This window comes from Ovis canadensis, chromosome 9, assembly GCF_042477335.2.
Source record: "Ovis canadensis isolate MfBH-ARS-UI-01 breed Bighorn chromosome 9, ARS-UI_OviCan_v2, whole genome shotgun sequence".
Taxonomy (NCBI): domain Eukaryota; kingdom Metazoa; phylum Chordata; class Mammalia; order Artiodactyla; family Bovidae; genus Ovis; species Ovis canadensis.
In genome coordinates, this window is record NC_091253.1 from 66370083 (window position 1) to 66397423 (window position 27341).

General features: G+C 39.6%; 1 protein-coding gene across 1 annotated transcript in view; it reads right to left on the reverse strand.

Moving 5' to 3' along the window:
- The window catches only part of MRPS28 (mitochondrial ribosomal protein S28), a 104192-nt gene that overhangs the window by 73569 nt on the left and 3282 nt on the right, over positions 1–27341 (reverse strand). Inside the window, exon 2 of the mRNA XM_069601082.1 lies at positions 16251–16432. Within this exon, the coding sequence (XP_069457183.1) occupies positions 16251–16432 (182 nt within the window). The remainder of the gene's footprint in view (positions 1–16250; positions 16433–27341) is intronic.

The following is a 27341-nucleotide window of genomic DNA, read 5'->3' on the forward strand; positions in this document are numbered from 1 at the left end:
TCTTGGTTAAAGTAGAGCTTCCCAGGTGTCGGAGTGGGAAAGAATCTATCTGCCAATTCAGGAGCCACAGGTTCCATCCCTGGGTTGGGAAGATCCTCTGGAGGAGGAAATAGCAACCCCTCCAGTATTCTTTCCTGGAAAACCCCATGGACAGAGGAGCCTGGCGGGCTACAGTCCATGGGGTAACAAAAGTCAGACACAACTGAGAGAGTGAGCATGCCTGGCTAAATTAACCTAGGCTTAAATTCTGGGGTTCAGTTCAGTTCAGTCACTCAGTCATGTTAGACTCTTTTCGATCCCATGGACTTCAGCATGCCAGGCTTCCCTGTCCATCACCAACTCTGAGAGCTTGCTCAAACCCATGTCCGTTGAGTCAGTGATGCCATCCAACCATCTCATCCTCTGTCATCCCCTTCTCCTCCTGCCCTTAATCTTTCTCAGCATCAGGGTCTTTTCTAGTGAATCAGTTCTTTGCATCATGTGCCCAAAGTATTGGAGTTTCAGCTTTAGCATCAGTCCTTCCAACGAATACTCAGGACTGATTTCCTTTAGGATGGACTGGTTGGATCTCCTTGCAGTCCAAGGAATACACAAGAGCCTTACCAACAGTTCGAAAGCATCAATTCTTCAGCACTCAGCTTTCTTTATGGTCTAACTCTCATATCCATACATGACTACTGTAAAAACCAGAGCTTTGACTAGATGGACCTTTGTTGACAATGTAATGTCTCTGCTGTTTAATATGCTATCTAGGTGGGTCATAGTTTTCCTTCCAAGGAGCAAGCATCTTTTAATTTCAAGGCTGCATTCACCATCAGCAGAGATTTTGGAACCCCCCAAAATAAAGTCTCTCATTGTTTCCCCATCTATTTGCCATGAAGCAATGGGACTAGATGCCATGATCTTAGTTTTCTGAATGTTGAGTTTTAAGCCAACTTTTTAACCCTCCTCTTTCACTTTCATCAAGAGGCTCTTTAGTTGTTCTTTGCTTTCTGCCACACAGACATCACCAGATGGTCAATAACCAACTGAAATCAGACTGATTATATTCTTTGCAGCCAAAGATAGAGAAGCTCTATACAATAAGCAAAAACAAGACCAGGAGCTGACTGTGGCTCAGATCATGAACTCCTTATTGCAAAATACAGACTTAAACTGAAGAAAGAAGGGAAAACCACTAGACCATGCAGGTATGCCCTAAATCAAATCCCTTACGATTATATAGTGGAAGTGACAAACAGATTAAAGGGATTAGATCTGATAGACACAGTTCCTGAAGAACAATGGATGAGAAAACTATAAAACACTGATGAAAGAAATCAAAGAGGACACTAATAGATGGAGAAATATACCATGTTCATGGATCGGAAGAATCAATATAGTGAAAATGAGTATACTACCCAAAGCAATTTACAAATTCAATGCAATCCCTATCAAGCTACCAGCCATATTTTTCACAGAACTAGAACAAATAATTTCAAGATTTGTATGGAAATACAAAAAACCTCGAATAGCCAAAGCAATCTTGAGAAAGAAGAATGGAACTGGAGGAATCAACTTGTCTGACTTCAGGCTCTACTACAAAGCCACAGTCATCAAGACAGTATGGTACTGGCACAAAGACAGACATATAGATCAATGGAACAAAATAGAAAGCCCAGAGATAAATCCACACACATATGGACACCTTATCTTTGACAAAGGAGGCAAGAATATACAATGGAGTAAAAACAATCTCTTTAACAAGTGGTGCTGGGAAAACTGGTCAGCCACTTGTAAAAGAATGAAACTAGATCACTTTCTAACACCATACACAAAAATAAACTCAAAATGGATTAAAGATCTAAACGTAAGACCAGAAACTATAAAACTCCTAGAGGAGAATATAGGCAAAACACTCTCAGACATAAATCACAGCAGGATCCTCTATGATCCACCTCCCAGAATACTGGAAATAAAAGCAAAAATAAACTAATGGGATCTAATTAAAATTAAAAGCTTCTGCACAACAAAGGAAAATATAAGCAAGGTGAAAAGACAGCCTTCTGAATGGGAGAAAATAATAGCAAATGAAGCAACTGACAAACAACTAATCTCAAAAATATACAAGCAACTTACGCAGCTCAATTCCAGAAAAATAAATGACCCAATCAAAAAATGGGCCAAAGAACTAAATAGACATTTCTCCAAAGAAGACATACGGATGGCTAACAAACACATGAAAAGATGCTCAACATCACTCATTATTAGAGAAATGCAAATCAAAACCACAAGGAGGTACCACTTCACAGAATGGCTACGATCCAAAAATCTGCAAGCAATAAATGCTGGAGAGGGTGTGGAGAAAAGGGAACCCTCCTACACTGTTGGTGGGAATGCAAACTAGTACAGCCACTATGAAGAACAGTGTGGAGAGTCCTTAAAAAATCGCAAATAGAACTGCCTTATGACCCAGCAATCCCACTTCTGGGCATACACACCGAGCAAACCAGAATTGAAAGAGACACACGTACCCCAATGTTCATCGCAGCACTGTTTATAATAGCCAGGACATGGAAACAACCTAGATGTCCATCAGCAGATGAATGGATAAGAAAGCTGTGGTACATATACACAATGGAGTATTACTCAGCCGTTAAAAAGAATACATTTGAATCAGTTCTGATGAGATGGATGAAACTGGAGCCGATTATACAAAGTGAAGTAAGCCAGAAAGAAAAACACCAATACAGTATACTAACACATATATATGAATTTAGAAAGATGGCAATGACGACCCTGTATGCAAGACAGCAAAAAAGACATAGATGTGTATAACGGACTTTTGGACTCAGAGGGAGAGGGAAAGGGTGGGATGATTTGGGAGAATGGCATTGTAACATGTATAGCATCATGTAAGAATCGAATCGCCATTCTATGTCCGACGCAGGATACAGCATGCTTGGGGCTGGTGCACGGTGATGACCCAGAGAGATGTTATGGGGAGGGAGGTGGGAGGGGGGTTCATGTTTGGGAACGCATGTACACCCGTGGTGGATTCATGTCAATGTATGGCAAAACCAATACAGTATTGTAAAGTAAAATAAAGTAAAAATAAAAAAATAAAAAAAAAAGAACAATGGATGGAGGTTCACGACATTGTACAGGATGCAGGGATCAAGATCATCTCCAAGAAAAAGAAACACAAAAAGGCAAAATGGTTGTCTGAGAAGCCCTTACAAGTAGCTGAGAAAAGAAGAAAAGCAAAAGGCAAAGGAGAAAAGGGAAGATATACCCATTTGAATGCAGAGTTCCAAAGAATAGCAGGGAGAGATAAGAAAGCCTTCCTCAGTGATCAATGCAAAGAAATAGAGGAAAACAACAGAATGGGAAAGACTAGAGATCTCTTCAAGAAAATTCAAGATACCAAGGGAACATTTCATGCAAAGATGAGCACAATAAAGGATAGAAATGCTATGGACCTAACAGGAGCAGAAAAATATTAATTAAGAAGAGGTGGCAAGAATACACAGAAGAACTGTACAAAAAAGATCTTCATGACTCAGATAACCACAATGGTGTGATCACTCACCTAGAGCCAGACATCCTGGAATGCGAAGTCAAGTGGGCCTTAGGAAACATCATTACGAACAAAGCTAGTGGAGGTGATGGGAATTTCCCAAAGAAAGGCAACACAAAAAAGTGTTCAAACTACCACACAATTGCACTCACCTCACATGCTAGCAAAATAATGCTAAAAATTCTCCAAGTCAAGTTTCAACAGTACGTGAACAGTGAACTTCCAGATGGTCAAGCTGGTTTTAGAAAAGGCAGAGCAACCAGAGATCAAATTGCCAACATCCGCTGGATCATGGAAAAAGCAAGAGAGTTCCAAAAATATATCTACTTCTGCTTTATTGACTATGCCAAAGCCTTTGACTGTGTGGATCACAACAAACTGTGGAAAATTCTTCAAGAGACGGGAACACCAGACCACCTTACCTGCTTCCTGAGAAATCTGTATGCAGGACAAGAAGCAACAGTTAGAACTGGACACGGACTAACAGACTGGTTCCAAATGGGAAAAGAGTATTGTCACCGTGCTTATCTAACTGCTATGCAGAGTACATCATGCGAAATGCTAAACTAGATGAAGCACAAGCTGGAATCAAGATTGCCAGGAGAAAGATCAATAACCTCAGATATGCAGATGACACCACTCCACCCTTATGGCAGAAAGTGAAGAACTAAAGAGCCTCCTGATAAAAGTGAAAGCGGAGAATGAAAAAGTTGGCTTAAAACTCTGGGCTAAAAGAGCTTTTACTGTACATACTGATTGTCGGAGGATTAGAACCAGAGGCCTTTTGCCCTCCACACTCATGTTCTTCCTGACACTTGCCCTGCTATCAACTTCCCTATACATTCCAAAAACCAGAGTATCTCCTTCCTATCATTTTTATTCTCTAAAATTTTAGAAAGCAGTTTTAGAGGAATGTAAAAAAAAAAAAAAAGAACAAGGAAAGGAGGAGAACCAAGAAAAAGGAGGCATATGACAATTTCAGAAATGAAAATGGTCAACAGACAGTATTGAATACTACAGCTTCAGAAAAAATAACTGGGCAGAGGACTAGAAGGTTACTGATGCATTTAAGAGGGAGCTTTTAGTTAGCACTTGGTGAGGGCAGAGTCAGGTGGGCTGAACTGAGGAAGAAATGAAACGTAGAAAATAAGGGCAATCTGGGAGACAGGGAGGAAGAGAATAGTTTGAAGGGTAAAATGTTTCAAATTTTATGAAATTTTCTAGAAAAGATAATATCAGAGAAAATTTAAAGTAGAGAATAGGAAAGCCAGGGAGTACTAAGTTGAATTAATATGATATTTCAGATACTCAACTATTTTTTTTACTCTAAAAAGTAGCAATTTCATATAAATTAAACTAATGTATGAACTTAATTTCAATAACGAAGGAGATAAAGTGATCTGCTAAGGAGGTGGAAGAGAGGAACAAGAAGACTAAGAGTGAAAAAGGTAAAGTAACAAGGATTCTACCAGAAATAAATGAAAGCATTTTCAGAACTCTGCTTAGAGTCCTACAATATGATCCTATGCCGAATACACCTGGCAAGGTTGTTATCCTCTGAAAGGATCCCATCTGCTAGTTTTATCTTTGCATTTATTTCACTTTTAGAAACAAAGCTGTTGAGCTCTAACAGGATGCCTGAACCTGAACACTGCAAGATTTCTTTTGGGGGAAAAAAATCACTCTTGCTTAATGCGGCATAAACACAAAGCTGCACTGATGCTGTTGCCTTTGTTTTTTGTTATTTATTTTTTTTGCTGATACAGAAGATATAGAAACTTAGAGCCCAGTATGAAAAGCAGAGACATTACTTTGCCAACAAAGGTCCGTATAGTCAAAGCTATGGTATTTCCAGCAGTCATGTATGGAGGTGAGAGTTGGACTATAAAGAAAGCTGAGCACCAAAGAAATGATGCTTTCAAACTGTGGTGTTGGAGAAGACTCTTGAGAGTCCCTTGGACTGCAAGGAGATCCAACCAGTCAATTCTAAAGGAAATCAGTCCTGAATATTCATTGGAAGGACTGATGCTAAAACTGAAGCTCCAATACTTTAGCTGCCTGATGCAAAGAACTGACACATTGGAAAAGACCCTGATGTTGGGAAAGATTGAAGGCAAAAGGAGAAGTGGATAGCAGAGGATGAGATGGTTAGATAGCATCACCAACCTGATGGACTTGAGTTTGAGCAAGTTCTGGGAGTTAGTGATGGACAGGGAAGCCTGGCGTGCCACAGTCTATGGGGTTGCAAAGAGTCAGACACGACTGACCGACTGAACTGATGAAGTTGCTAATTTCAGGTCTACTGTTTTTCTATATCTTAATTTCTCATAAACTCAGCTGCAAATGGAAAACATCTACAGAATAACCACATGTCTAAAACCAAGCTCCATGCCCTGCCCTAGGAACAGCAACTCTATCCAACTTCCCTTTTGCTGTGACCTCCATCTTTCTAGTCATCTGGGCTGGTACCAGTCACCAAAACCTATCAGTCAATTTCTTTGAACAGTTCCTCATAACTTTCCTTTCCCATTTTTTCTTACTCTAGTCCAACCAGTAGTCAGCCCATCTAGATATCTATGATAGTCTCAGAACTGGCCTTGCCCATCCACTCCCATATCACTACCAGTGTATCATCCAAAACCACCAGTCCCCAAATTCAGCTCCTTTGTATCTCCACCATCACAAATTTTCATCTTGAAATTCAGTTTTCTGTAAGGATCCTTGCCTGTCTAGTAAAGCAAATATTTAATTGTTGTATTTTAGTCACTAAGTTGTGTGCAACTATTTGTGACCCCATGGACTATTGCCCACCAGGCTCCTCTGTCCATGAGATTTCCCAGGCAAGAATACTGGAGTGGGTTGCCATTTCCTTCTCTAGGTGATCTTCCTGATGGAGGGACTGAACCCATGTCTCCTGCTTAATAGGTGGATTCTTTACCACTGAGCCATCTGGGAAGCCCAAATATTTCATTACTCCTTAAAATTTCATCCAAGCCATGGGCTCTTGACCCATGATGATTTTAAATATGTACACACGTTATGTTCATACCTCCCTCTAAAAGGTGGGGACTAACTCCTCAGCCACTGAATGTGGGCTGGGCTTACTGACTTACTTCTAATGAAGACAATATGGCAGAAGTGACAATGTCTGACTAGGTCATAAAGGACATCACAACCACTTCCAAGGTCTCTCTTATTCACTCAGGGGAGAGCTAACTGTTATGCGGTGAGGACACTCAAGGAGCCCTGGAGAAGTCCATGTGGTAAGCCCTAAGGCCTCCTGCCCACAGCCAGCACTAACTTGCCAGGCATGTGAGGCAGCCACTTTGGAAACAAAATCTCCAGCCCTAGTTAAGCCTTCAGATGACTGCAGCCTGGCCAATATCTTAAATGAAGCTCATAATAACCTTGAGCCAGGACAGTCTAGCAAAGATACTCATAAATTCCTGACTCACAGCAATTGCATGTGATAATAAATGTTTATTGCCTTAATCCATTAAGTTTTTGAGTAATATGTTACACAGATGGAAAAGACAGGCTTTTCTCAATTCTGTGCCATTGCTCATGCCATCTCCTCCACCACTGTCCTCTCATTATCCATCTTCCAATGCCCCTTCCCCTACCCTTCAGATTCAAGCCAAAGTTTCATCTCCGTGAGGAGCCCCCTTCTTTTTTTCATAAAACTACTTCAACTCTTACTTGTCCAGTTCTACTTTGAACACGTCTATGCCTAATCACATCATTCATTTAGGCATTCATTCATATATTCCTGTGTTACTGGGCTATATGCATCTTTCCTCTTAAAGACATCATACAATTCTTCTAAACTGCATTCAGTTCAGTACAGTTCAGTCGCTCAGTCGTGTCTGACTCTTTGCAACCCCATGAATCGCAGCACGCCAGGCCTCCCTGTCCATCACCAACTCCTGGAGTTCACTCAGACTCACGTCCATCGAGTCCGTGATGCCATCCAGCCATCTCATCCTCGGTCGTCCCCTTCTCCTCCTGCCCCCAATCCCTCCCAGCATCAGAAATGAGTCAACTCTTCACATGAGGTGGACAAAGTACTGGAGTTTCAGCTTTAGCATCAGTCCTTCCAAAGAAACCCCAGGGCTGATCTCCTTTAGAATGGATTGGTTGGATCTCCTTGCAGTCCAAGGGATTCTCAAGAGTCTTCTCCAACACCACAGTTCAAAAGCATCAATTCTTTGGCGCTCAGCTTTCTTCACAGTCCAACTCTCACATCCATACATGACCACTGGAAAAACCATAGCCTTGACTAGACGGACCTTAGTTGGCATTCAGCACACTGTAATTAAGATGCTCAACATCTGCTGAGAAAATTAGCAAGTCGTACATACACAGCACACCCCGGAAGTGCATTTGATGAGTACGTATAAAGTAGAGGTTAACAATATGGACTTAGAGCTAACAGTCTCTCCTCTCTACTTATTTACTACCTGCCCCGCTGTCCTTGGGTAAGTTACTTTAAATCTCTGTAAGCCTTTATTTCTTCAGTGCTTTTTAATAAGGATTCTAACAGTATCTATTTTAGTATCTACTTAATAAAAAGATGTTTAAAAAAATACATGCAAATCTCTCAGCAAAGTGCCTGGCACAGAGTGTTCAACAAATGTTAGTTATTATTGCTTGTATTATTAACCACAAATGACAAAGGACATGTTGAAATTCTGGGTTCCTGAAAGTCTCTAGATGTAATCAAGTGACAATTTAAATTAATATGAAATTCTACAAACTAAAACAGGATTCACAATTTCTATTAAGATAATTTAATTTTTCTAAAATCTACTTTTAAGTCAATAGAACTACAGCCTGAAGCAATTGTACAAGTGCAGCCTTGACTTTTTCTCCTTGTTGTCATAATAGGATATTAACTTCAAAGCTTTTGTGGGAACACTTAATTGCTTGCATTCCTTAACAAGTAGCCACCATAGGAGTTTCCAGATACACTTCTAACCTTTACAGTCCTGAGAAAGTATATAAGGCAAACTTACGAGACATTTAAATTTACAGTCTCTGGGTTGATACAGCTGCACGTATGTGAATAAGCCACAAAAAGTAAATGAATTTTGTACATCAATCAAAATAGAATCCAATAGAAAAAAAAAATCAAAATAAAAGAACACTGCTATACCATATACCTGAGGGAAGGTGGGTGGGAAACTATAATGTTATTCATTAAAAAATTTTTTTATTGGGGTATAATTGACATTTGCTATAATATTAGTTTCAGGGGTACAATGTAATGATTCACTATTTCTGTATATTGTGAAAAGGTCTCCACAAGTCTAGTTAACATCCATCACCATAAACAGTAACAAATGTAACTTTTTGTGATGAGAACTTTTAGGATCTACTCTCTAAACAACTTTCAAATATGCAACACAGTATTATTAACTGTAGTAACCATGTGGTGCATTTTATCTCCATGACTTATTTATTTTATAACTGGAAATTTGGACCTTTTGACCACTTTCACGATTTTACCCACCCTGCAACCTCTGACAACCACCAATCCATTCTCTGTATCTATGAGCCCCGTCCCCTTTTTTTTTGCCTAATGTTATTCAGAGTCAGCATTACATGTGTTTCATGAACTCAGATCATTCCTAAGCTATTTTATAATTTACATATATTCTTGCTGCTGCTGCTGCTAAGTCGCTTCAGTCGTGTCCGACTCTGTGCGACCCCATAGATGGCAGCCCAACAGGCTCCCCTATCCCTGGGATTCTCCTGGCAAGAACACTGGAATGGGTTGCCGTTTCCTTCTCCAATGCATGAAAGTGAAAAGTGAAAGTGAAGTTGCTCAGTCCTGTCCGACTTGTAGCAACCCCATGGACTGCAGGCCACCAGGCTCCTCCATCCATGGGATTTTCCGGGCAAGAGTACTGGACTGGGGTGCCACTGCCTTCTCCAACATATATTCTTAACCATTTCCTAAAAAATAATCGGAGCTCTGTTGAGAAAACCTAATAGAATGATTTTCAATAACCACTCTATTTACTTTTTAACTGTGAACCAAGTCCTCTGGAATAAAAAAAAGTTACTTAATTTAAATTCTTATTTTCTCTTTCCCCCTACCAATATACCTTGAAAACTTTAGTTTTTGAAACATTCAGTATCCATTCCACTCTTTATGTGACCCTATACATCACACAACCTGAAATAGAAACAAAGACTGGAAAATTAACTTGTTTATTCCACCTCAGTGTCAAACAAAAGTACAAATAATATTCAGTGCATGTGCTAGTTACCTTAGAACTGCCAATCATGCTTGTTTTGAAACCTTTTGATTTTCAGAGCTGTCAATCTTATGTGTTGTAAGAGAGAAGTGAGTGTAGAAATAATGCTTTAAGAGATGCAATCTTCATGAAACATGAATAAATCAATGGACTTTACTCATAAAATTGAATTTTAGGATTTGACAGAAAGGTATACAATTCTCACAAAAAAATCAAAATATAAATTAATGAAATAAAAACACTTAGAGAATAAGGCTCTTTAACTAAAAATTTTAAGCATGGTTCAGCCATAAAGATTGATATTTCAGTAAAAAAGAGGAATGTTCTTTAACTGATACTAATCTGTAGTATTATAACCATTGAGTGGGAAAGGGAGAATCAAACTAATCTAAATCTGGACATTAAAAAAAATTTTTTTGAAGCAGGCAAAGTATCAACATAATAAATTTCCATTCTCCACCTCCCCAATACAACTCAATTTTCTATTTACCTATTCATTCATGTCTAAAATCAAACACCATCAGAAGCTTTGCCCTCTGAATTGCAAGCCACAATTAGTCATCAACACCTGTTTCTTCTATCTCCTAAATTACTAGTAAAAATCTCCTTTCCTGACCCCTAGACTTAATTCCTAGGAGAAGGCAATGGCACCCCACTCCAGTACTCTCGCCTGGAAAATCCCATGGACAGAGGAGCCTGATAGGCTGCAGTCCATGGGGTCGCTAAGAGTTGGACATGACTGAGCAACTTCACTTTCACTTTTCACTTCCATGCATTGGAGAAGGAAATGGCAACCCACTCCAGTGTTCTTGCCTGGAGAATCCCAGGAATGGGGGAGCCTGGTGGGCTGCCGTCCATGGGGTCGCACAGAGTTGGACATGACTGAAGTGACTTAGCAGCAGCAGCAGCAGCAGCAGCAGACTTAATTCACATTTTTGTTATTTCTTCCCAGAAGCTTCCTTACTGGCCTCTCTAACTCTGGTTTCATTCTTCTAATACATACTCCACATCACAGCCAGAATGATCTCACTGAAACACAGTGTGGTCCCTATTACCTGTCAGGATATTTTAATATCTTTACCACTTTCAGAGTAAAGCCTCAATGTCTGAAAATGATACATAAACTCCTTGAGGACCTGGCTCCTGCCCATGTCCCTACTCTCCCAACTCACTTCTCCTAAACGTAAGCCAACTAAGCCACTTGAGTTCTCTCTCACTGAAAACTCTGGCCAAGTACAGCTCCCTCTCATTTCCTGCACTTCGTGTCTCCTATCCCTCCTCTACAACTCAGTTCAACTGCTAGTTCCTCTGGGAAACTGTCTCTGCCACAAGCTGACTCCATCATGGATCCCCTCTTCTCCAGGCCGGCAGGGTACAGTGCACAAAACTTGACACGCTACTATCTGCCTTGGTTTACATCTCTACCCCCAGCTGAATCACAAACTCCTTGAGCACTGGGACTGTCTTTCATCTGTACATTGCTAACATAAAACAAGAAGTGGTGCACAATAGCTGCTCATTAAATGTTTGCTGACTCAGTGAAAAATTATGCTATGGCCTATTTGTTTAAAAATAAGGTTAATACAATCAGCAACTTAGTTCTTGAGATTAATAAAATGTATTATGGGTACATTCCAAGCCAACCAAATTAATCAATGCCATAAAGCAATACTTTGCACAAGGGCTTCTCTTGTGGCTCAACTGGTAAAGAATCTGCCTGCAATAAGGGAGACCTGGGTTCGATCCTTGGGTTGGGAAGATCCCCTAGAGGAGGGAAAGGCTACCCACTCCAGTATTCTGGACTGGAGAATTCCATGGCCTGTATAGTCCGTGGCATCGCAGAGTCAGACCTGACTGAGTGACTTTAGCTTCACTCACTGTAAGAACTGGCACCACCTCAAGTAGTATTTGAGATCCAATAATCCCATCCTATTTTCACTCCTGTTCCCACTAGAGGTGAAAGTCTCAACCACGACAACTGCTCCTGTCCAGGACACTCAGTACCTTGATTGCAACAAACACTTTTCTGATATGTGACCATCTCTATCAAGGGCTTCAGTGAACACGTAGTCAACATAGCGGCAAGACCCTGACCTGGTTACAGGTCACTGATCAGGAAGTTAGTTATCTGGTGACATCAAGTCTCCACAGAACTCAGTGAGAATTAAGCAGGGGAGCTTAGGAGTGGTCAAGACACACGCTGACGTTCGCATATTCAAGTACATACACTTTTCTTACTTAAGAGGCTCTGAGGTCCTTACTCAAACTCTAGTTATCTTATTCTAAGCACAGTTTTGATGACTGATTTCCCAGGCATCAGAATATTAGAAGAAAATCAGGAAGTCTAAGAAAGCTAGAAATGCAGACACAAATACAAATAGGAAAAGAAACAGGACACCCAAAGGTGAAACACAAAAACTATGAAACTGGACGGTTACCTGGCTGACTAACAACAAGCCTATATACTTAAGTTGTGATACAATACAGAAGTTAATGTTCATAATTATGACCTTGGGTCATCAAAACAAAGACAAACAAGTCAAACGACTTTAGGTCTAATAAGGTTCAAGAAAACAAATGATACATTTTATAAAATGAATCAATTAAAAATTGTGTTATACACAAAGAGTCAACTTTCTACCCTTTGCAAAATAAACTTTTTTGAAATATGTCACTCCCAAATAACAAGAGGCATGCTGACTCTAAGCTACTTTTCATTGTCAGACATTAACTAGTTTCTGTGACATTAACTAGTTTCTGTGACTACAGGAGTCACCACAATCATGATTCACAACCATTCCAAAACAAAGCCTGGACCTGCTGGCCATTACATTATTGGTGGTAATACTACCCAAACACACTGTACCGTGGACACCATAACCCAGGATATTAGAACTGACTACCTACCAGTCTTTAACAGACCTCTATAGTGATTCACTACCATACTGCTTTTAAGGTCCCTGGTATAAAGCTAGTTCATATGTCAGACTATTTTAAGGAAGTTTCTATTACACTTTAGTACTAATAGCTACATGCTGTAGGATTTAGAGAGCAGCACAGCAAAGTGAAAGAACATTCTTGAGTGATGGATACACACAAACCTAGGCTTTAATCTCTGCCTTGTTAATTACACCTGTGTGACTGCAGCACCTTGTTTATGCTCAAAGACTTACTTTCATTTGGGAAATGGGGATAATATCTTCTATTGCCTATGCTTCTTGTGTAGAACAAATCAGACAATGTACATAAGGTGCCAACATATGTTTTAAAAAGCCTGGCTGTCATGATTATCAGATACAGAAATGAAATGATCTTAATCCACACTAGGACAAATTTTGTGAAATTGTGTGCTGTATTAATAACAGATAAATGTTTAAAGAGAAAAGTGTTTTATATTTTTAAGTCCCAGCAGAAGTCCCCTGACTCATAGATTGGTTCATGGAAAAGCAGGTCAAAGTGAGGAGGACTCCATAAAACAAGTATACACATAAACTGTAGAGACATTAACTTAGTAATTAATGCAAATACTCTGAGAGGGGGCCAGGCCTTCTTACTGAGGAGAGGTCCACTCACTGGAGCTCTGCACTGATCTCCTTAAATAAACAATATCTATACTGCAAAGTCAGGGATTGCCGGAGTCAGTCACTTTAAACTAACACAGGGACAGAAAGAACTGCCGCCCTCATCCCCATCTTTACAGTTTACTTAAACTAATTCAATAGCAATTTTATTTTTAAAAGATTGCTTTATGGTGCTTTTCTAAAACATTAAAATTAGCTTTCATAAGAACAAAGACCCTTTTGAAACTCCTATTTTATTAATTTATGTAATAATCAAATAAATTATTAAGCAATAATATAAATGGGTTTGGGAACAAACACAACTAGCTTTTGCTAAATATATACCTCAACTGAAAGAAGCAAAAATGCCCAGTTATGGTACAGAACTATTAGTTTCTAATTGTCTAATTCAAGTGCTGATACCATCCTAAAGCAGATCAGTCCTGGGTGTTCATTGGAAGGACTGATGTTGAAGCTGAAACCCCAATACTTTGGCCACCTGATGTGAAGAGCTGACTCATGTGAAAAGACCCCGATGCTGGGAAAGATTGAGGGCAGGAGGAGAAGGGGATGACAGAGGATGAGACGGTTGGATGGCATCACCGACTCAATGGACATGGGTTAGGGTAGACTCCGGCAGTTGGTGATGGACAGGGAGGCCTGGCATGCTGCAGTTCATGGGTTCGCAAAGAGTTGGACATGACTGAGCGACTGAACTGAACTGAACTGAAGTGCTGTTATGGGTTAATGGGTTTTATAGAAGAAAATCTTGATTAAACTTAACAAGTCAGTTAATTCAATGATAACTGCCAAAAAAGTTAATGCCAGGGTCATTTTGATTTGCTATAATCTGACTTCTGATTCCAAGTCATAAATTGATGTTTAAAAAACAAAATGATTAAAACTCTTGAGGCTGGTACTGTAAGAGTTAGGTCCCAACCACACTGCCAAAACCTCTGAATGTAATTATAATATGTCTACTTTGCAACTCACTCAAAGTAGATCACACTATTTTTCATGCCTAAATACTATACTTTATATTCTAAATATTACTATTAATGCAATGTCTTTCTAGACTTAATTTTTCTTTTAAAAGTGTTTTTCGAACTTTTTTTGTATGATAGAAATACTCACCACCACTCCCCACAACACCTTAAACGAGACATTACCAGAACTGTAGTATAAAAGCAGTGAAAGCAGAGTTGCTCTGAAATAGGACCTAACTGCCCTCTTTTCTCCCAGAGCAATCTCTGAAGCCTTTTTGCATAACTCTATCCAATTCAGTGGATATGAACCTGGGCAAACTCTGGGAGATGGTGAGGGTCAGGGAAGCCTGGCATGCTGCAGTCCACGGGGTCGCAAAGAGTAGGACATGACTTGGCAACTGAACAACAATATGCTCCTTGGGACAAAAACGGAAAACTTGTTCTTTTAAACAACAATTAGAAATGAATATTAAAACAAAAAAAGCTATAGAACTTATTAAAAGGCTGTAATTTAGCTAATTAGAATATTCAGTTAACCAAAACAATTTGGGATCCTTATCAGTTATCACTTTTTTTAAAAAAGAAGCATTCTGGTGGCATTTTAAACATTTAGCAATAGAAGCAAGGGTCAAAGGTCTTCTCTGATTACTGTTATCTTCTACTCACTGAACATCTTGTCATCATATTACCTCTTCTTACTCATTTAATTACCAATTTTTAAAACTGATTTGTGCACTAGTTTATTATCTATCCTCCATTCTCCCAAGAGAGTAAGTTCCCCCAAATTCATGGAAGCAGAGAGCTAATCTGTCTTATTTATGAGCCCTTATAACAGTGCCTGCCAAACCGAAAGGATTCTAAACTCTTGGGTACTGTTAGCAAGCGCAACAGCAGATCATTTTTCATTAATAGAAAATATATCAGTAATTTGCAAATGAAGTATTATTTCATGTAAAGAAATCCTTTCTTCTCCTCCCTGCAACTGATAAGCTTTACATCGTGCCACCATGGATGCCACCCAGATGAACTGGCTATCATTCTTACAAGTTGACCTAATGTGAAGCCAGATCAGCAGGTATTAGCTTTACAAGAAGATGCATTTTATATAAGTCTGCTGAATTATAAATATTTTACCTGCTCAGCCAAATTTATTATAAACTGGCAAATGCCAGTGATATACATGTTTCTTTATATTTGTATATATTAAAAATTTATGGAAAAAATTCATTTCCATCTCGATGACTATCATTTTCCAGTCTCAGAGTTTTAGTTCTGCATCTTTGTTCCCTCTTTATATTCTATTCCCAGGTCTCCCACCTTAGTGGTTTTCATAAGGCATATTTATATTCACAATTATCTTTATCTACAAAGACTACAAACAGAATGAATTCTGTTCAAATAATAGGAAAAATGGTAATCCAGAGAGCAGATGCAAAACAGGAAGAAAAAAATATGAAAAAGAATCAGGATTTGGTACAATAAGAGAAAAGAACATAATGAAAGAGAAATCAGAGGTTTCTTTTGAAAGGCAGATGGAGACTGTGAAAAAGAAGAGGCCCAAAAGTTACACATACAATGGGTTGAACAGCATGTATTACTCCAAAGATGGTTTTAATTTTATGATGCGGAACGGTTTATTATCAGGATGGACATTCAAATCTTCCCCAAAACTGATCTCCGCTTTGAGAAGACATGAATTTAGCCTAACTTGACTAATATCACATGATGTGAACTTGGCCTACGTGGACTAACTAGCATGATGAAGAGAAATAATCCTATTTTCTATCTTTTCAAAAAATCACCACTTAAAGTCCAACAATACTTTTGAGATATCTCAACTTTTATGCACACTCTTAAAGCATCTGGAAATGATTCTACTTACTCTCCATCCACTTCCGGTCTTTTACATACACAATGAAACTTGCCGCCAAAATCTATATAAAGATCGTTCTCCACGATATGAAAGATTCGCCCAATGACTATTTTATCCTTTGCAGGTCCCATCTGTGTGAGAGGAGAATGTCTCAGCATAGACGCGAAGGATTCCACATTTTTCGGAGAGCCCTAAATATGAAGAGACATTGATACATATGTAATTCAATGCAAAGGTATAATATGGTAAGCACAGTAACAGCTTCCGTGCCCACGCAGCCACAATCTCTTGGCTTCTCTGGTTACTCGGACGGTAAAGAATCTGCCTGCATTGCAGGAGACCAGGGTTCGATCACTGGGTTGGGAAGATCCCCTGGAGAAGGGAATGGCAACCCACTCCAGTATTCTGGGAAATCTCATGGACAGAGGAGCCTGGAGCGGTTGCAAAGAGTCGGACACAACTGAGCAACTAACACATATACATACAGATTAATAGCTTACAGGGGAAGTTTTTAAAAGTCAATTTGCTGTATATTTGTTTTGCAGCAATAATAAAAACACTGAAATAAAATCTTGCTTTAAAAAGTCAGGTACACTCTTCAGCTTCCTCCTCATTCTTTTCCTCCTTGAAGAGCCAGAGAAAAGCAGGCATCTGTGCTTGGGTGGAGATGTGGTGGCCCCAGGTGCAATCTGGAAGGTGAGCAGGTAAGAAGCGTCCTTAGACAAAGCCTCAGGCCTGGGGTGAGGAGGGGGTAAGGAGGTGAGTATGCACGGAGGGTATCCAAGAAGGTAACTGGCTTCATTCCTATATGCTGCGCTTAGTCACCCAGTCGTGTCTCTTTGTGACCCCATGGACTGTAGCCCCCCAGACTCCTCTGTCCATGCAATTCTCCAGGCAAGAATACTGGAGTGGGTTGTCATGCTCTCCGCCAGGAGATCTTCCCAACCCTGGGATCGAACCCAGGTCTCCCTCATTGCAGGTGTTCTTTACTATCTGAGCCAGCAGGGAAGTCCTCATTCCTATATGACTATCTGCAAAAAAAAAAAATACCTTTGAATACAGGTTAATGAAAGTGACTATAGTTTTAATACAAATTTAAATAAACATTAAGATAAAAATGATTATGGGTCATATAATTAGTAGTCTGAATTAGCAGTTCTTGTTACACAATATTTTTAAATGACCTGACTTTAATTTTAACATTTTAACGCTGTAATTTTCTTTTCCTAAAATAAAATTTTAAAGGAAAGATAGCTTTAACTGTTTTGTGTTACTCATTTCTAGAAGCTGTTTTACATACTGAATTTATTTGAAGTAGGGTTGCATATATAATACAGGGTGATTATTTCTTTTTATTTTAACTTACAAAAACTTTTTTTTCAAACACATGCTTTTTCAGAAATCCATGAGTACAGATTTGTGTGCCTTCTACTCATCTTTGGCGGAGAAGGCAATGGCAACCCACTCCAGTACTCTTGCCCGGAAAATCCCATGGATGGAGGAGCCTGGTAGGCTGCAGTCCATGGAGTCGCTAAGAGTTGGACACGACTGAGCAACTTCACTTTCACTTTCCACTTTCATGCATTGGAGAAGGAAATGGCAACCCACTCCAGTGTTCTTGCCTGGAGAATCCCCCGGGACAGGGGAGCCTGGTGGGCTGCCATCTATGGGGTCATACAGAGTTAGACACAACTGAAGCAACTTAGCAGCAGCACTCATCTTTGGGCTTCCCAGAGGCTCATTAGTACAGAATTCGCCCGCCACTGCAGGAGACATAGGTTCAATCTCTGGGTAGGGAAGATCCCCTGGAAAAGGAAATGGCAACCCACTTCTTTCTTTTTCTTCATCTATTTTTTGGGGATGGAGGTATTACTTAAAATTTTTTAATATATAAAGCATATGTGCATTGATGAGTGGTCATTAAGCCATGTCCAATTCTTTGTGACCCAAAAGACTGTAGCCCACCAGGCTCCTCCGTCCATGGAGTTTTCCAGGCAAGACTACTGCAGTGGGTTGCCATTTTCTTCTCCAGGGGATCTTTTCGACCTAAGGATCGAACCCTCATCTCCTGTGTCTCTTGCAATGGCAGGGGGATCCTTTACCACTGAGCCACCTGGGAAGCCTATAAAGCATATGCATAAATTAATATGTATAAAACTATCATGCATATGAAGATATTTAATATACAGCTTGGAATCAGAGGAAGCACGAGATAGCAATGAGTGCAGGCACCTCATTTCACACATGAATACCGTATCTGCTACTCACAGCCATGTGACAGGCTGAAAAGTGATTTTAAATACAGGTTGCTTCAAAAGATGGAAAGTAGAAACATGACTAAAAATCTTAAAAGGAAGCAAACAGTAAAGCAGAATAACAAATATTCAGGAAACCTGGGCTCTGTGAGTAACTCAGCCACTAAATAGCTAAAAATCTTGACTGTCACTTAACCTCTCTGGATCTGTCTTCTTACTTGTTAATGAAAAGGTTGGATACCTATCAAGTTTAGGAGTAGGAATTCTTAAATATTCTACAATATTAAAATGGTTTTATAAAGTAATAAACTGTTGAAAGGGGAAGACAAATCCTACCCAGCTCCCTCTTTTAACACAAACAGTAACAAAAATAATGAAATGGTATATGTACTTTACTTTATATTAGTTAACAAGAAAAACATCTTTACATGTGTCTTCTCTGACAGGTAATTTAAAAATTACTTTCTTCTACTAACTGTGCTGCAACAACTTCAGTTTCTTCAACCTACCCAATAAATGCTATGCTCATAACAAAGTTCTTTTAGTAAAATTAATGAAGTAGTGGTTCAAGATGGCACCTTAACGTTCAAGTGGATCCTTAACATTTTTCTCTCCCTCCCTCTGAAATTCCATTCAGTGATGGTAAAGAAAGAAAGTGAAAGTCGCTCAGTTGTGTCTGACTCTTTGCGACCCCAAGGCTTCTCCAGGCCAGAATACTGGAGTGGGTAGCCGTTCTCTTCTCCAGGGGATCTTCCCAACCCAGGGATGAAACCCGGGTCTCCTGCATTGCAGGCACATTCTTCACCTGCTGAGCCCCCAGGGAAGCTCAAGAATAATGGAGTGGGTAGCCTATCCTGTCTCTAGCAGATCTTCTCAACCCAGGAATTGAACCAGGGTCTCCTGCATTGCAGGCAGATTCTTTATCAGCTGAGCTCCTAGGGAAGCCCAATGATGGTAAAAGAATGAACAAAAAAATTACAAACTGCCAATATTAAAGAGAACAGAATGGAGACAAAAAGTATGCAAGAAATTTAAACAACTTTCTAGTGGACCAAAGTATGCAGAAGGATGATAACTAGTGAAGGAGAGTGAAGGAAACTGCAGCTAAAAATACACAGAAGGAAGAAGCTATGAAAATAAGTCAGTTTATTCTGAAGAATTCCATAAAGGCACAGGACTCCATCATGCCAGGAATTATAGAAAGCTGGAATGAGAAGCCAGGCTGAAAACAAGTGGAATAATTAAAAGGATATAGTCACAGAAGGCAATTTTCTGTCCAGCACAGAACATTTGACAGAGAGGCCAAGTGTACCACACCTAGAAATAAAAATAAGATGTTTATTGTCCTGGCAAAATAAATACAATATATTTTTTCTCTTCTCTAAAAAACATAATAATTAAACAAATGGTCTAGAGAAATAAGTCTGGAGGACTGACTATGCAGCAATAGGTAACTCAGTCCATCAGGAAAGAAAAGAATCAAAATGACAGCTGTCTGGCAAGGCATGAGCAGTTGGTAAGGCCTGGAGTAGGAGCACAGGCTCCTCAAGGCTCTGAGGTTGGACTGTGTGGCTCAAGTCCTGATGGTCCACTCACCTGCTCCGTGGTTGGGGCAATGCACTTAGACTCTCTGTGCTACTGTTGACTCACATATACAAGGGGGTTAATAATTATGCCTATTTCACAGGGCTGTTATGAGGATTAAATAAATAAATAGCCACATGTAAAGTTCTCAAAATATGCCTCTGGTAGGACCATCACCCCCTAAAATGTAGCTTAAAAAAAAATTAATCAAATCATTATAGACCCAGTCATCACTGGGCCTTCCTGGGTGGCTCAGATGTTAAAAGAATCTGCCTGCAATGCAGGAGACCCAGGTTCGATCACTGGGTTGGAAAGATCCCCTGGAGGAGGGCATGGCAACCCACTCCAGTATTCTTGCCTAGAGAACCCCACAGATAGAGGAACCTGACAGGCTACAGTTCAAGGGGTTGAAAAGAGTCGGACACAACCGAAGCAACTTAGCACTCATGCACAGGCAAAGATTCAGATATAATATATTAGCTTAAGTGGCTGGGAGAGGCTTTTAATAGCTTGCTTGGCGGACTTAATGAAACCTAGACCCAATGAAAGACTACACTAGATGAAGTTGAAATACCAGAACTTCCTTAGTATACCATTGAGAAAAGTACTCAAAGGCTAGAAGAGAATATAATGTTAGGATGGATTTATTATTTATGATCTGTTCACCACCTCTTATTATGGCCCCAGGAGGATCTATAAGATACGTAGTTTACCAAGACTAAAAGAAACACCTTTGAGAAGGGAGTACCAGCATTTCTGAGAGCTGTGTGGTAGCTGCTCTCTGTAGGCCAGACTGACACCCTGAACTCAATGGGAAATAATGAGATCCTTTAGTGGCAGGAGTCAGGTCAGCACTTCTTAGCCAACAACATGATGGGCATGGTTATCATAATGCTGCAGAGCCTAACAACCTGTAGAGTTTTCTGGTACTGGCTGGTTGGTTATGGTGTCCTTAGAAATAAAATAGATGGGAAAACTCTAATTCTAGAGAACAAATTGAATCACCACATATGAAACTCACAGCCCCTCAACCAATCCTTGAACCAATTCCCAGACAACAAGCTTTTCAAATGAAGAGGAGGTCATGTCCCCTTGCAGAAGGATGCTGTTACCAAACCTGAAATCTGGACCACCAATCTTCCTTCCAGCTTTCCCAAAGGGGTCTGTGGCTATTTACCAGAACTGAGGGAGGAGAAATTAGCAGACTTTTCAGAGATAATCTGAACTGACACTAACTCTTCAAGAACAAATTCAGTGCCAGTCAGAACAAGGGCTTATAGAGATTGCGTGATAAATGGAGTTTTAGCTCAGATCTGTCTCATGAACGTGCTCTATGGTTATTCTCCCTAGAAGGCGCAACTGGAACATGTATAGTCAGCCACTGGCAGGATCTCCACACTGGTTCCTTGATCTGTGGAGTGAAGGCTATTAGAGTAGGAACGGCCAAGTGAGAACTTTCACTACCTACCAAAGTAAGTCAAAGGCAAAATACTACCTCCCTAGGGCACTGCAGCAGTCAGCACCTCTGTCAAGGACCTGGAAGATGCAGGGTGGTGACTCCTACCACGTGCGCATTCAACTTGCCTACCAGGCCCTGCAGAAAACAGACAGGTCTTCCGGAAGGACAATTTATTGTCATAAACTTAATCAAGGGGTAACTCCAATTGCAGCTGTTGTTCCAGATGTGATTTCATGGCTGGAGTCAATTAAAATATCCCTCAGCACCTGGCATGCAATAATTATCTAACAAATGCTTTCTTTTTCTAGACCTGTTAGTAAAGATGATATACCTCCAGGTTACATTAACTCTCTAGCTCTATGCCACAGTCTAGTTTACATAGACTCTGAAGGCCACTCCATTCCACAAGATAGTATGCTGCTCCATTACACATGCTGACTTGACCTGGAAGCAGGAAACTCCAACTACTCTCGACTCATGGTAAGACACCTCTATGCCAGAGGGTGGGAAATGAATCTCACAAAAATGCTGGGCCTTGGTTGAAATTCCCAGGGGGCCAGAGGTCTGGGCTATGTCGAGATATCCTTTCTTACCACAAAGAAGCTCAGTGCTTAATGGGTCTCTTTGATTTTTGCAGGCAACAAATACTCATATGGACATGTTTCTTCAATTCTTTTAACAAGTAACCCAAAAAGCTGCCAGTTTTGAGTGGGGCCCAGAACAAGATAAGACTCTGCAAAAGGTGTAGGTCATCAGGCAAGCTCTTCCACTACGTGAGTTTTATAACCTGGCAGACGTGATGCTTGCAGTACAGAGATGGACAATAAGTATTCTGAGGTCTCTATGAGTAGCGTATGCAGAACTAGAGTAGCCCTAAATGACAGCAGTAGAGGGCTCTGAGCAGGGCACTTGAGTGATTATCTCTCTGCACAGACAGATGGCCTAAAGTGAGGACCAAAAATGATTTGTGTCAAGTGACTAATGATTGTGCTGGATGGTCAGAGATTTAGCAGAAACAGGATTGGGAAATATGTGACAAGAAGGTCTGCAAAAGAGATAGGAAGACAGATCTCTCTCAAACAGGCACAGAGTGAAAAAATAAAAGAGTCACACGTGAATAACTTCTTCAGCAGAGAAGAATCTTAATAATCAAGGGACAAGACAGCTAGTCATGTGGAGTCAGTCAACCTCTCTCCATGACACTCTTGCCCACCTCCTCAGTGGGTTCAAGAACAAACATGCCACGACAGTAGGGATTTGCTTCTGCCTTGGGGGTAGGAAGAGTATCTCAACATGGCCCAGACCACTGGCCAACTAGAAATTTTACCAGCTGCTAGGCCCCTGAATTTCTGTGGTATGGAACTTATACATAGATTCAGGAATACTGACTTCCACTCACCCTGTGAGTAGTGATCTGGCCACAGTCACTGCTAAATGACCAATCTACCATGGCAGAAACCAATACTAAGCTTCCGAGACAGTATGATTCCCTGGGAGCATCAGCCAGCCACCTGGTGGCAAACTGGTAACATAGGACTATTTGAAACGGAAAGGACAGTGATATATTTACCACTGGAATGGACGTTTATTCTGAATATGGATTTGCCTTCCCTGCCCACAAAGCTTCTACCAAAACCACCATTCATGAGCTTACAGATTCTCATGTCCATTGTCATGGTATTCCTAATAGCATTGTTTCTAACCAAAAAAATCATTAATTATGTGGGATAACGGGGTCACGCTTATGGACTTCACTGAGCTGACTAGTGCTAGATCTGGCAGACTAGTGAAATGAAACTTCTCTTTAAATTAAATTTTCTATTTTGAGACCATTGTAAATTCACATGCAATTACAAGGACTAATACATGGAGAGCTCCTGCAATGTTTATCAGTTCTCCCAATGGTAACATCTTGTAAATCACAGTATAATATTACAACCAGGAAAGTGACATTGATGTAATCCATCAGTAGTATTCAGATTTCACCAGTTTCAGATATAATCATTTGTGTGTATATTTAGTTCTGTACACTTTTATCATATGTGAAGGTTCATGTCTACACCACCACAGTCAAGTCACAGGACGTTCCGTCACCACAACGATCCCTTGTGCTGTCCTTCCACTCCTTATCTCCCTTCTGCCCTATCCTAACTCTTAGCAACTATATATTTGTTCCCCATCTCAGTAATTACACTATTTCAATAATGTCATATGAACAGAATCACAGAGTATGTAACTCTTTGGGATTGGCTTTTTTCACAAAGCATAACTCACTTGAGAGCCATTCAAGCTGCTGTATGTTTCGATCACTGGTTCCTCTTTACTGTCATATTCCACAAGACAGATGCACCACATTATGTTTAACCATTGACCAGTTGAAGGACATCTGGGCTGTTTCCAGTTTTTGGCTATAATAAATAAATAAAGCTCCTATGGCCACTTCTGTGTAAGTTTTTATATGAACATAAGTTTTCATTTCTCTGGGATAAACATCCGCTGCTCCAGTGTGCATTTATCTCCTTTGGGAGGATCTGACCACCTCAACCTGAGTAGCTGGTCAGAGGCCAGAGGACTTGAGTCGCTGACTCCTGGACTGGGGGTCTATTATTCCATGTTTGCCAGCTGACAACAGCAGAGTGCCCCAAGTTTTACAAAGAGAGGGAAAAGATAAATGGGATAATCACTGTTTAATTTTATTCCTAAATCCCTACAAACCAGGCTCCACTCAAATGTTATTGCTTTCTTTATTTCCTGTTATTTAATGCCAACAGATAAAAACAAACTTAAGCATCATAATCACACTAGAAAAATTAATCACAAGAAAAATCTTAATAAAACCTTTAAAAGTAAAAACAAAATAAAGGAAAATCCAAACATATTAAAAGAAGAAAGTGAGATGTCTAAGTAAAAATAAGAGTTAGGAAAGAGACATAATAAGTGAAAGCTAATGCTGAAATCACAGGAGTCTGACTGTATATGATCAGAGCATATTACCACCCAAGAAGCAGAATACATACAGAACATGTTCATCTTTTCTTTTAGGCAATGTATAGTACTATTTATATCAATATGTATATTACAGCTATTGATAAACACCTACTTTCCTTAGAGATTTACATCTACCTCAATACACTCTTTCATTGTTATTATATTAACTGGTCATTTCCTCTAAACCTGCTTTGAAAATGTTATACTCTACCATGAAACTAAATATTTCAGAAGGCTTTTATTACTAACTTGGAGATAATTCTCCTAGAATTCTATAATGTAAAAATCAGGGAATACTATGGTTAAAATCAGAAATGTTTTGCATCATTCTTTTACATATTAGTTTTTAAAACATTGGTGTGATTTTTTAAGTTGTCAATATAAAACTAGTGAGAAAACAAAGGGGTAAATAAAGCTGTATGAGTACTGCCAGTATATGAATTTAGAAGACTTATATTAAAAATAAGACAACTGAAACCAATCCTTCAAATAAGCTATTTTTGGATTTTTCAGTATTCTGAAAAGACAAAATATTTGATTTAAATATTCGGTTGGAATATTCCAACATTTTGAAATAAAAAATACCAATAAGAAATATTCATGAAAAATTTAAAAATATTTACATAAAATCTATCTAATATATTGCTAAAATGAAACTATAAAGTGTATTATAACATCAGTATTCTACATAAATCAGCTAAAATAGTTACTCACCATCCTAAAACAATAAAATGTTCTGTGCAGCCTTAAAAACTCTTGCAACCCATTTTCTCAATGTGCTGTAAAGTAACATGCCACCCTCTACTGTTAAGAAACAGTAACATTCATAAAGCAGAAAATCCGTTTTTTGCTCAACTGTTGCCACCTGGTGGCTATAAGATGGGTTTTTCACTACACCACAGCTTCCAATCGGCTTAACAGGTTCTACAAATCTCTGTTCTCTAGAGGAAATGGCAACCGCCTCCAGTATTCTTGCCTAGAGAATCCCATGGACAGAGGAGCCTGGCAGGCTGCAGTCCATGGGGTTGCAAGAGTGGGACATGACTTGGCAACTAAACTACTACTACTACTACTAAGTGCCATAAAAGGCTTAAAGGTTTTAAAATATTTTTAAAAGGAAAAAGGCATTTGACTTTAAAAATGTAATATTTAACAAATATTTACCAGGTCCTCTATATGTAAGCGTGTGCTATGTTGGTTACAAAAATGAAAAGGACTTGGTCTCCATCCTACAAAAAATAAACAAAACACTTTACAGAGACACATGAATCAGCCAATCTCAATGAACAAAGGAAAAGAGAAATGAATAAGTGAGCATGGATGAATAAATGGACTTTCAGGTCACTGAAACTTGAGATCCCTTGAGATCACTGAAATAGGCAATTCACATGAACTGTCCTTGATTAAATTCCTGCCTGCAGGGGAAAGTTCCTTTTAAGTATAACTTGCTTGATTCTTACTGAATATTTCGTATTTCTGAGGTGCATACATAGATACATGTGTCTACATTTTAAAGATAAGAATTTAACCAGTGGGTACAAGGTTGACTTTCATTCATTCATATATATATATACACGTGTGTATATGTGTGTGTGTGTGTGTATATATGTGTGTATCAATATAGGAGACACAGGAGATGCAGGCTCGATTCCTGGGTTGGGAAGATTCCTTGGGGGACGGCATGGTAACCCATTCCAGTATTCTTGCCTGGAGAATCCATGGACAAAGGAGCCTGGAGGACTACAGTTCAATGGGTCACAAAGAGTCAGACATGACTGAGCAACTAAGCATGCATACACATGCACATTTTAATCAAAGCCCCTGGACTTTCAATATAAGTTTCATCTGGTTGGTGAGATGATAAAGGCCTAAACCAAGAGATGATTTTTACTATGGAATTTGTAGGCAGGGAAGCTAATTTTAGGGGGAAGAGCAAAGGTAAAAGATATCATGCTTTGTTTAGGGAACAGCAAAATGTCTATGCTCCAAAAGCTTTCTTTAAAGCAGAAACCATGTTACAAATTAAATCTTATATAGAACCCAATATATATAACAATAAGCATAGTATTTTGGTAGTATAAGTGCATTTTATCAGTTCAAATTCATAGAATTTACTTAATATTAAGTCAAAAACTGTGAACATGCAATTATTTCGATAAAAATTACAAACTAGTATCAGAAGTGAGGGATAACAACCCAGTTCTTAATTTCTGTATTTTGACTGCCCGATACCAAGAAAATCTACATATAACACCCCACATGTATAAGTGGGTGAGGAAACAGGCACTGTCACACACTATAAGCGGTGTGGTGCAGTCTGTATCTATCAAAACTCAAACTGCGTGTGCATACTTTCAGTCAGTATATATCCCATATATACGGATAAGGGCATGCTCAGTTGTGTCTGACTCTTTGCAACCCCATGGACTGTACCCCACCAGGCTCCTCTGTTCATGGAATTTTCTAGGCAAGAATACTGAAGCAAGTCGCCATTTTCTACTCTAGGGAATCTTCCCGACCCAGGGATTGAACTGGCATCTCCGGCATCTTCTGCATTGGCAGGTGGATTCTTTACCACTGAGCCACTTCTTTTGCAATTCCAAGGACTGCAGCCCCATCAGACTCTGACAATGGCATTTCCCAGGTAGGACTAATGGAGTGGGTTGCCATTTCCTTCTCCAGGGGATCTTTCCCACCCATGAACTGAACCCCCATCTCCAGTATTGGCAGGCAGATTCTTTACCACTGAGTCACTGGGGAAAGTAAAAGTGAAGTCACTCAGTCGTGTCCGACTATTTGTGACCCCATGGACTG